The sequence below is a fragment of the Alligator mississippiensis genome, chromosome 15 (assembly GCF_030867095.1).
Source record: "Alligator mississippiensis isolate rAllMis1 chromosome 15, rAllMis1, whole genome shotgun sequence".
NCBI classification, from domain to species: domain Eukaryota; kingdom Metazoa; phylum Chordata; order Crocodylia; family Alligatoridae; genus Alligator; species Alligator mississippiensis.
The window spans coordinates 29181530-29193579 of NC_081838.1; the positions used below are offsets into that span (position 1 = coordinate 29181530).

The 12050-nt window shown below is 48.2% G+C and overlaps 1 protein-coding gene across 1 annotated transcript in view; it reads left to right on the forward strand.

The window, feature by feature from the left end:
• Positions 1–12050, forward strand: part of LOC102558194 (IgGFc-binding protein) — a 42740-nt gene that overhangs the window by 9023 nt on the left and 21667 nt on the right. Inside the window, exons 5-11 of the mRNA XM_059719354.1 lie at positions 985–1552; positions 2669–2868; positions 4626–4767; positions 5903–6231; positions 6986–7553; positions 8930–9534; positions 10081–10645. Coding sequence (XP_059575337.1) covers positions 985–1552; positions 2669–2868; positions 4626–4767; positions 5903–6231; positions 6986–7553; positions 8930–9534; positions 10081–10645 — 2977 coding nt within the window. The remainder of the gene's footprint in view (positions 1–984; positions 1553–2668; positions 2869–4625; positions 4768–5902; positions 6232–6985; positions 7554–8929; positions 9535–10080; positions 10646–12050) is intronic.

Consider the following 12050-nt stretch of genomic DNA (forward strand, 5'->3'; position numbering starts at 1 on the left):
ATCTGCTTCTGACCTGTCTGAGCTTAGCAGTTATTCCAGATTTATTCTGTGATGTAAACGAGGGGAAAACAAACTAGTGCACTATTCAGGTATAAAAGCCTGGAGAAGAGAAGACCGGGTGGGGGTGGGGGGTGTTAAGTAGCAGCCTTCAACTCCCTGAAGGGTGGTTCCAAATAGGAAGGAGCTAGACCAGTGGTTCCCAAACTGTGGGTCGCAGCCCTGAATGGAGTCGCAGCATCAGCGGATGGGTGGGGGGGGCTATGGGTTGGGAGTGAGGGGCCATGCTGTGGAAATGGGGCCAGAAATGGGGTCGTGCTGAGGAAAAGTTTGGGAAGCACTGAGCTAAACTATGCTAAACTATGGTGGCAAATGACAGAACAAGGAGCAATGGGCTCAAGCTGCAGAATGGGATGTTTAGGTAGGATATTAGGGAAAACTATTTTACTAGGAGGGTGGTAATGCACTGGAACAGGTTAACTGGACAGGGGGTAGCATGTCCATCCTTGTAGGTTTTGAAGATCTTGGTGGATAAAGACTTGGCTGCGATGATGGAGTTGAGGCTGGTCCTGCTTTGAGCCGGGGGGGTGGACTAGATGTGACCTCCTGAGGTCCCTCCCATCCCTCATTTTTTATGATTCTATAAAAAAGAGCCAGCCAGCTACAATGTCAGTGCTTGAAAATGTGGAACAACTCTATAGCCAGTTTCTACCCAGCTTTGATTTGACAGGGTAGTGTGCCCCCAAGTCAATTTGTTTTGTAACTACAGTGGGTACCTGTATGTCACCAAGATGATGGTGGGGTTGATAGACTATGTATTCAAGTGATTTATGCCTTTAACCAAACCGCAGACAACCACTGTCTATCAAAAGGTAATAGGGAAAAAAATTGAGAGTACAAGGTAGCAAATTAGACACTCATCTGAAAGGCATATAAGTGGTATGCATGGTACTAGCTGTTCAAAGGGGAATGTCCTGTCTGTCCTAGGTGAACGGGGAGTCTTACAACCTTCCTGTGATCATGGCTGGAGGTCAGCTCAGGGTATATCAGCATGGCAGGAACATCATGATACAAACCAGCTTTGGCCTCACCGTGAGCTATGACCTGGTTTACCATGTGAGAGTCACTGTCCCCTGGAAGTACCAGGGCCAGGTGTGTGGCCTGTGCGGGAACTACAACAAGGATGGAAAAGATGAGTTTTCTCTCCCAGGGGGCTCCCTCGCCCCTGACACAGCGGCATTTGGCTCTGCCTGGAAAGTCCCAGGAGTGTCCTGTACAGATGGATGCGGTGGGAACAGCTGCCCTGTCTGTGAAGGAGGAAAAGTTGAAAAACTTCAACAGGAAAACTACTGTGGTATCCTTTCAGCAGAGTACGGTCCCTTTGCTGACTGCCACAACAGTGTGGACCCCAGCCCATATTTCAGCAGCTGTGTCTATGATCTATGCCTGGGCAGAGAAGACAGCCAGATCCTGTGCTGGAGCATTCAGAGCTACGTGATGGCCTGCCAAGATGCGGGTGTCAACATCCAGTTGTGGCGAAGTGACTCCTTCTGCCGTAAGTGTCATTCGGCTGGTCTAGCTGGTGAGCCAGCCGTGCTCACTACCCTTTATTTTGGTGCGAGATGAGTCTGGGCTTTTCTGGGACTGTTCTGGGTCAGAAGTTAATGCCCAAAGTGTCTTCTTTCTTCTCGGGGGCTCCATCCTTCTTCTGCCTGTCCCATTCTAGTCCACAGCATTTGTGGACAAATTGGAGAAAGCTGTAGACAAACTGGAGGGAGTCCAGCAGAGAGCAACAAAATGGTTCAGGGGCTGGGGCACATAACATATGAGGAGAGACTGAGGGAACTGGGCATCTTTAGTTTAGAGAAGAGAAGACTGAAGGAAGTTGAAGGCTGCTATTAAATCCCCCAGAAGGGTGGTCCCAAAGAAGATGGAGCTGGGCTGTTCTCTAACACAGTGGCAGATGACAGGACAAGAAGCAACGGGCTCAAGTTGTAGCAACGGAGGTTGAGGTTATTAAGAAAAACTTTCTCACAAGGAAGGTAGTAAAGCACTGGGACAGGCTACCCAGAGAGGTGGTGGGATTTCCATCCTTGGAGGTTTTGAAGACCTGGCTAGACAAAGCCTTGGCTGGGATGATGTAGTTGGGGCCGGTCCTGCTTTGAGCAGGGGATGGACTAGATGTGACCACCTGAGGTCCCTTCCAGTCCTATGATCTCTGCTGTCCTCTTCCATCTCCACATCCTGTTTTTCCCCTTGTTCCATTCTTCTCCTCCATGCCTATCATCTCTTCCTCCATGTCCCTTTCTCTGGAGCATGAGTGTCAAACTGGTTTCATGCACACAGCTTGGTGGAATAAGAAGGGAACAGCATTTGGACTGTAACAACTAGATCCTTCTTAAAAGCTGTCCTAAAAGCCTTGCTTGTAGCTGAGTTGCGTGTTTGCTCAGAGCTGCTGCCCAACCACCCTATGCCCAACGGAGCCCCATAGCCCTGGATTCTGCAGCTGGCTTCATCCCAGCTAGCCCTTCCTGCATTTCCCTAGTCCACCAGGAGCCCAGCATGCCAAAGGGAACAGCTTAGTGAGTGACAAGCCATATGTTTGACTCCCCTGCTCTAAAACCCGGTATAGGAGCCTTCCATGCAGCTGTGATTTCTTTCTGTATTTAAGCGCTGAGCTGCCCAGCCAACAGCCACTACCATGCCTGTCCAGACCTCTGGACCCACACTTGCTATGAGCTCAAAACCAGCCTGGACAGCCCCAAGACCTGTGCCGAAGGCTGCCAGTGTGACAACGGCTTTGTCTTCAATGGCCAGGACTGCGTGGTGAAGGAGAGCTGCGGGTGCTTTAAGGATGGGAGATATTACCAGGTACTGTCCCCCACTAAACAATATGGTTAGAATCATAGAATCATAGAAAATTTGGGTTGGGAGGGACCTCAGGAGGTCACATCTAGTCTAACACCCTGCTCCAAGCAGGACAAGGCCCAACTGGATCATCCCAGACAAAGCTTTGTCCAGCTTCTGCCCCTCCTTCTCTATGCCTGTCCAAACTGCTGTGCTGTGGTGGGGGCTCTGGTCCCTTTGGCTCATGCAGTTAACCACAATCCACAGGTTTTCAAATTCTTTACACTTGGGAGGAAATACTGATGCAATTAGTCTATTCTTATTGACAAAGAACAGCCATGAAATCCTGGCTGTCTTAGTGCAGTTGCTGTCAGGCTTTTTACTCAGAAATCTGCATATGTCTTCCTTTAACCAGTCCAGTGGCCCAAAAGCTCTATATTGAAGAAATATGGATTATTACTGAAGTAGCCATAACTGTGAACTGAGAGCCCACTGTGCTAGGCACGGTCCAAACAGAAAACAAGAAAACTGTTGTGGCTCCAAAGAGCTTGCAATCAATGAGTAACTGGAGAGGTCAGGCCTTCCTATTTTATTTCATTAAACAACCCCTTGTTCTTTTGCTTCAGACTAGTGGTTTTCAACCTTTTTAGAGGCAAGGCATGCCTCGTTAGGCTCAAGGAACGCCTTTGTTAGACTCCAGTCCCTCTCATTAGATTCAAGACATCCCTCGTTAGACTCATTGTCCTCCTCATTAGACTCAAGGCACCCCATTAGGCTCTATACACCCTCATTAGACTCAAAGTCCCTCTCATAAGACTCCAGGCTCCCCTTGGAAAATCCCAGCTCTCACTTGTTTTTTGACTACAGAAAAAGCCTAGAGCAATATTTCTATTGCAAAAAACTCAGAAAGATCAGAATATGTCAGAACAATAAAATCATAGAAAATTCAAGTTGAAAGGGACATAATGCTGTTGACATGCTGGATTCCTATTGGAAGGCTCTGGGTTTATCTTGTGAATCATACAAAGGTGTCTGTGCACCTACCAGTCTTAATACTGTATGGCACCCCATAGCACTCTTGAGAGATCTCACGGTACCCAAAATCACTAGCTTAGATGCTGCACTATCTAAGGTCCTTCCATGGAGTGTTGGGTAAAGCCTTGTCTACACAGGAAAAAGGAGAAAAGACTGAGGAGGGATTGAATGGCAGACTTCAACTCCCTGCAGGGGGGCTGCAAAGAGGATGGAGCTGCACTGTTCTCAGTGGTGGCAGATGACAGAACAAGGAATGGGCTCAAGTTGCAGCAAGGGAAGTTGAGGATGAATATCAGGAAGAATTTTCTCACCTGAAGGGTAATAAAGCACTGGAATAGGTTACCTAGAGAGGTTGTGGACTTTACATCCCTGGAGCTTTTGAAGACCTGGCTAAACCAAGCCTTGGTTGGGATGATCTAGTTGGGGCTGGCCCTGCTTTGAGCAGAGGGTTGGACTAGATGTGTCCTCCTGAGGTCCTGTCCAACCCTCATTTTCTATGATTCTGTGACTAGCTATTCTGGAGAAAATGATTCCAGGATAAAATAGCTATTCCAGAATAATTTCACTCTGTTCCTGAATAAAAGTGATTTTATCCAGTAGTTTTGCTCTGAAATGATACAAGTAAGGGAGATTCTTCCAAACATTAACATATCATGGCTCCTGGTGCTGAGCTATTCAATGCTGATTTATGATGATCTTTCCTTAATGAACTGGATTGATCTGTTGCCTTTCAAACACCTTGTCAGCCCAACGAAAACGTCCTGGTGAATAAGTGTCAACAAAGCTGCACGTGTCGCTCTGATCATGAGGTCATCTGTAAGGCCCACCACTGTGCCAGTGATGAGAACTGCGAGGTCAGAGATGGCATCATGAGCTGCATCAATAAAGGTAAGATCATCATTTGAAAAGGAGATGGAGAGGGAATGGGATGACAATGTAGAAGAACTATTGTGGCAGAGCACCTTTGGTGTCTGCCACTTTAAGGGCTGATGGCAGCCAGCAGGTGCAAGCCAGCCCTGATGGAGCAGTCACATGACTGCAGGAGAGCCTTGTGATTGGAGGAGAGGGCTGAACATCCTCCATCTTAGCTCAGGCTCTCAGGGCTGAGCCAGCAGTCTGCTACTTGCAGCTGGAAGAACACCACCCAGCTGAGCTGCTGCTTGGAACATCTTGGAGGTAAGGGCAGGAGCTATGGGGATGGCAGGAGGCTCCTGGTCCTGGATATGACTTGTGCTGAGTAGGGTTGAAAGGGTGTCCTGACGGGCAGCAGATGGGCCAAGCCCCACATGAGTGATAACAGAAGCAAATTGCCCTGCGAGGGACTAGAGGCTGAGTATAGCCTAGTGCAGGGCATAAGGGTGGTGCCTCAGAGAGTAGGGATTGCTCGAGTGACCTGAAGGTGCTGCATGTGCACTGGCCAGCATGAAAGTAGTTAAGCCTGATGGCCCAGGGGGGTTGCTCAGAGGAGCAGGGCAGGTTGGGAGTGGCTCAGTGAGGGGCAGTATGGAAGAGGCCCTGTGAGAGCGGACGGAGTGCATGAGCAGAATGTGCGAGGCCCAGCAAGGGGCGGAGTTTAGTCCAGCCTCTGGTCGGACCAGTGGTTGACTTATGATGCCATCTGCGAGGCATGGGACACGGTGTAGGGATAGCACGGAGCCGTGTACAATGCCCCTTGGCATTGGAGCACTAGAATGGGTTGCCTCCTGCATTTTACACCAGTTTATTAAACAGCAAGTCGTGGCAGGGGTGGCTGGGCGGACTGCCCCATATCAACAGGTGGGCAAGCCAGTGTTAAGACCTGGCCCTGAGCTGGCCTCCTGTCACAGCCATCACAGAGAGGTAATGCCAGGCCTTCAAAGGCTCTTTCATCTTCCAGAGAAAGACAAAGTGAGAAGTAGGAGCTGAATGTTAAAGCCATTCTAATTAGGAATAAGACATTGATTTCCCACAAGGAGTGCCCCTGCCAAGCTTCATTTGTTTTCATGCTCTCTAGAATTAATTCTCCGAGATTAATTATTTCCAGATCCCTGCAAAGTCCAGAAATGCCGGGCCCAGGAGAAATGCAACGTTGAGAATGGCCGAGCTAAATGTGTCCCAAAGTATTCTGCATCCTGCACGGGCTGTACAGGCCTCCACTACCACACCTTTGATGGGCTGCAGGTGACCTACCAAGACACCTGCACCTATACTATAGCCTCCTACTGCGGTGATGACCCCACCCTGTTGCCTTTCACCATCAATGAAAAGAACAATTGCATCAGAAATGCATCTGCCTCTGAACAATGGGCGACGAACATCAAAGTCTATGGGTACAAGATCACCATCTACAGGAAAGAATTAGATCTTATCAGGGTGAGATTCCCAGCTCAGGTGTTATTTGGATTCCTGTTTGAAGGTTTTGAAGACCTGGCTAGACAAAGCCTTGGCTGGGATGATGTAGTTGGGGCTGGTCCTGCTTTGAGTAGGGGGTTGGATGTAACATACTGAGGTCTCTTCCAACCCTCCTTTTCCATGGTTCCCTGATTCCATCTTGTCAAACATGTGTAGGTGTGCAAACGCTTAATCATCCTAGCATCATGTGTCCTGTGACACACTTAAAATTATCTCGGGACTCTGGTGAAGAATCACTCCCCTAGTTGTGGGCAGGGGGTGGTCTACTGGGAATGACAGCTTTCCATCCAAAACTACTGATGTGCCAAAATCAAGACCTTTTTTTTAGGAATTGATCACCTTTGTCTTATTTTATAATGAAAAATCAGTAAAATATTTCATACAGAACACTATGTGCTAATGTCAGAGCACTTTGAAACAACTATAGAAGAGATGTAGATGTACATGTACATGTAGACATAGACATAGACATAAATGTAGAGGTAGACATAGGTGATTAGATTAGATTTGAGTATGAAGGAAGAAACCTAGTAAATATGGCAGGGTCAGGTGCACTGCAAACTTGCACAAGGCCTAATGATGATTAGTGTTGAATTTTAGTGTTGGAAAAACCCTGTTTCCCATTAAAAAAAACATTTTCCATGGAAAACACTAAAACAGCTATAGAGAGATTCAAGTTGCCACTGGAACTAATTCTTCCCTCCTCTCTCTCCAGTTGAATAGCGTGACCGCTGCTCTCCCACTGACTCTGAAAGATGGTAAAATCCAAATTGTCCAGATCAACCACCGCCCTGTCCTACGGACAGATTTTGGCCTCCGTGTGACCTATGATGCGGCCTGGATAATCACAGTGACTGTCCCCAGCAGTTATTATGGAGCCACTTGTGGTCTGTGTGGAAACTTCAATGGTGTTTCCAAGGATGACACAACATTTCCTCTTGGGCCAATATCTGAAGTGGACTTCTCCAATTCCTGGAAAGCTGAGGACACAGACATAGCCTGCTGGGATTATTGCCAAGGGAGATGTCGCGAGTGTGAGCTCGGAGAGAGACAGCTCTACGGTGATGACTATCGCTGCGGAATAATCACCAAAGCTCCAGAGGGGCCCTTCAGAGACTGTCATGCCCGAGTGAATCCTGACGATTTCTTCCACAGCTGCATCCATGCCATGTGTCTGAACTGGGGGAACCAGAGCCACCTGTGCCAGGAGCTGGAAGCTTACGCCATTGCTTGCAGGAAGCATGGGGTCACTGTCGATGATTGGAGGACTCCATCCGGTTGTGGTAAGCTCACCAGTTGGACTTCCTTAGCCGCAATGGGTCTAAGCAGTCTCAGCAGTTGGAAGATGATGTGTAGGCTTGGGAATTCCTGGGTACAAAGGGCACTGGGGCCCAGCACTATATTCAATGGACAATGCTCATCACTTAGCCCCCTATTCTGCTCCATGCAGTCTCCCACCTCCTACTGGTGCTTTAGGATCAGATCTGTTCTCTGCTGCCACGCTGTGTCGCAGGACTGACACTAACTTATTGCAAAGACGGCAAAGAAGGCCAACCTGTGGCATGACGGGAGAGGGCAGGCTGCACAGTGGCAGATAGGGCAGGGACCAGAAAGCAGAGCAGCAGATCAGAGCACAGAGCGACGGACTGGGCATGAGAAGGGGACTGAAGTGGCACTCAGGGCTTAATTTGTGGAGTCTTCCACGCTCCCCATCATGCTTAGTTTGCCTCAGATTCTGGCTAAATTTAGCCTTTGGTGTGTTGATCACCTTGTCGTACTGAGGAATTCACCTGCAGTCATGCAAGGGGATATGGTTCCTTATTAGGTAAATACCCATCTTCTTTCCTTGTTGGTACTGATAGCACCATGCACTTGGAAATGGATCCACACTCATGACTCCTAAAATTCCACCTATGGTAGCTCTTATGTCTAGTCAGTTCATACAGTCATAAAAACTGAGGGTTGGGAGGAACCTCAGGTGGTCACATCTTGTCCAACTCCCTGCTCCAAGCAGCACCAGCCCCAACTACAAACCAGGCTTTGTCTACCCGGATCTTCAAAACCCCCAAGGATGGAGATCCCACTACTTCTCTGTGGAGCCTGTTCCAGTGCTTCACTAGCCTCCTTGTGAAAAAGTTTTACCTAATATCCAACCTCAACTTCCCTTGCTGCAACATGGAGCCCATTGCTCCTTGTTCTGTCATTTGCCACCACTGAGAACAGTCCATCTCCTTCCTGTTTGGAGTCACCCTTCAGGGAGTTGAAGGCTGCTATTAAATCCCCTGTGAAAGACTCAGTCAGCCCAGTTCCCTCAGCCTTTTCTCACAAGTCATGATCCCTAGCCTCTGAACCATTTTGATTCCCCCAACTGGACTGTCTCCAATTTGCCCACATCCTTTCTGTAGTGTGGGGCCCAAAACTGGACGCAAGAGTCCAGATGTGGCCTCATCAATGCCAAATAGAAGGAAATAATTACTTCTCAATCTTGTGGCAGTGCTTCTACTAATGCAGCCCAGGATGCCGTTAACCTTCTTGGCAACAAGGGCACACTATTGGCTCATAAATGTCGTTTAATCAATTGCACTGGTTTTTAAGTCTTCCTATCTCTCTCTCCCTCTCTCTCTCTCTCTCTCTCTCTCTTTCTCTGACCCAATCCCAGATTTACCATGCCCTGCCAACAGCCATTATGAGGTCTGTGGATCTGCCTGTCCAGCCACCTGCTCTGACCGAACAGGTCCTTCCTCCTGTAAGAAGCCCTGTGTGGAAACCTGCCAGTGTAACGATGGCTACATCCTCCATGCTGGCGAGTGCATCCCTGTGGAGAGCTGTGGCTGTTACTATCATGACCACTACTATAAACCCAATGAGACATTCTGGTCTGACGACAAGTGTCACACACAATGTAGGTGTGAACGCAGCCAGGACATGCATATGGTGGTTTGTAAGAAGTCTCGGTGCAAAGGTGGGCAAAAATGCGTTGTAGTGGATGGTGTCCGGGGTTGCCACGCACTCAAGTACTCCATCTGCATAGGAACTGGAGACCCGCACTATACCACCTTTGATGGGAAGAAGTTTGATTTCATGGGTAGCTGTATCTACCAGCTAGCGGGGACCTGCTCTCCAAACCCCAAGCTTGTCCCATTCACTGTCAAGGTGGAGAACAACAACCGTGGCAACAACCTGGTGTCTTTCACCAAGGTGGTGACCTTGGAGGTCTATAATCTGACCATCAGCCTGAGCCAGGAATATCCACAGAAGATCCAGGTATGGAACCACATACAGCGAGTCATTGCAAGCATCTCTTGCGCGCGTCTACTCGTGCACTTTAATGCCCATTAGCCTATTTTAATTTGTGTGAAAACCTCACTGAACAAAACCCATGCTATTTAGTTGATGCATATTAAAATAAGTTACTACGCATTAAGTGTCACTTAAAATCTGTGCTCTTTAGCTAATGTGCATTAAGATAGGCTAATGCACACTTTTGTAATACCTCACAATGGAGGTACTAGATTTAATGTGCATTAACTAAAACATGTTATGTGTAGATGTGTGAAGTTGACAGGCTCTTCCCAGATTGTGTGCCTGAAATCTTTCTATGTCAGGAAGACGCCACTCACTTCAGCACTGGGTTTTAATCCTCAAACCTCAGGCCTTATCCATCCTATGTGTCAGAGCCTGCCTGTACTCAGACACCAACCCAAAACCAGTAAACTCTTCAGGTTACTCTGGCATATCTGGGTGGTATCCAGGAGACACACTGCATGGCCTGTTGTTCTCTCACCCAAAGCTTTTTTCTGTATTTTCCAGGTGGACGGGGTCTTTGTAGACCTGCCATTTTACCATAAGGACAAACTGAAGGCCTACATCAGTGGAGTCCATGGTTTCATCCACACAGATTTTGACCTGAAAGTGAGCTTTGACTGGTACAGTTATGCCAGGGTCATTGTTCCCAGTATGTATGCCAATGCCACGTGTGGGCTCTGTGGTAACAACAATGAAGACACTGCTGATGATATGACCATGAAGAATGGAACTCTGACGTCTGATGAGATTCAATTTGCTGACAGCTGGAAGGTCGGGGAGGTCCCTGGGTGCCACGCAGGATGCCTCAATGACTGCCCTAAATGTAGTGAAGAGATGAAGAAAACGTACAGGGGTGACAAGTACTGCGGGGTCATCATCAAAAAGAACGGGCCGTTCCATTTCTGCCACAAAGTCATTGACCCAGCCTCCTACTTTGACGACTGTGTCTTTGACACATGCCAGTACAAAGCTCACCACGATACACTGTGTAGCACCATCAGCACTTACGTGACAGCCTGCCAGGCTCAGGGCATCCGGATAGGGAAATGGAGATCAGCTGCATTCTGCAGTAAGTGAGACCCACTGGAATCGTCTTTCATTTTTTGCCAACATGAACCACGCTGTAGGCAGGCCACTGTTTCCAGCTGTTCACAGTCACATCTGTTATCACTGGCTTTATACTGACGGCAAATTTCCCTGAGCTCTTTTGCTTTTGCAAGAGGAAGAGGATGGTCCTAACCCCCAGGGCTGTCCAGGTGGGCTGCTAGCTGCATGCGTGCTGCAGCTAGCAGCCCACCTGGAGGCAGCACCCGCTGGATCCAGTGGTGCATTTGGCACTGGAAGCCCAGGCGTGCTTGGGGAAGCTTAGGCTTGGCGGGCTTCCAGCAGCCTGTGTACCATCCCCGCCATCAGGGACTGCCTGGGAATGGTCTGGCTTGCCTCTGTGGTAGTGCGGGAAGGCAGCAGGAGGGCAGCTGGATGTGCTGGAAGCTGGAGAAGGTGGCAGGGATGGTGCATGGGGCTCTGGAAGCCTGCCAAGTCCAAGCTTCCTTGGGTACCCCTGGGCTTCCAGCACCCCATGCACTGTCCCCACCACCTTGTCAGGATAGGGCCCTTGTACACATGACAAATATTGCTGTAATTTATTATGTAGAAAACTAAAATACATAGGATTTGTTTTACTTTGCTACATAAAAAGTCAGTTAAATCAAAATACTCCACAGAAGTTGTACACTGTTACGAAATTGAATCGTAATATGCCGCCGAACGTGTACACTGTTATGCAGTTAGATCGTTAAAAGGGGCAATTAAATCACTAAAAGGAGCAGTTTCATCATATGTACAGTGGCCCTTCATCACATGTACAGGGGCCCAAGAATGATGCACAAGTGCAACAAAGGTCCCTTCCAGCCCCTAACATCTATAAAACTATGAAACTCTTAAAGTGAAATTCCTAAGTTTCAGGCTCTCCTGATTCACAGGAACTGAAACAAAGAACTGTGTGTGGCCTTGTTCCCTGTTTATGAGTTGTGAGCCGTCATCTCTGCTGGCCAGAAATCCTCACCGACCACTTCTAAAACTCAGGAGGAAAATCTAGTAGATAAAGCACTGTGCTAGAGGGTGCATGAAATGCGGGTCCAGTTCCCAGCTCAGAGTCTGCCCATGTTACCTCATGAGAAGGCACATCTACACGTCAATTAATGTGAGTTAGGTAACGTGCATTAAATCTAGCACCTCCATTGTGAAGTACTAGAAAAAGGCACATTAGCCTATTTTAATGCGCATTAGCTAAAGAGCACAGGTTTTTTGTGGTGCTTTAATGTGGATTAAAATAAGCTAATGCACATTAAAGCACATGTGTAGATGCACTCAGGGAGGTCATTTCATTTAACACCTGGCTAGACAAAGCCTTAGCTGGGATGATCTCGTTGGGGCTGGTCCTGCTTTGAGCAGGGGGTTGGACTAGATGTGAC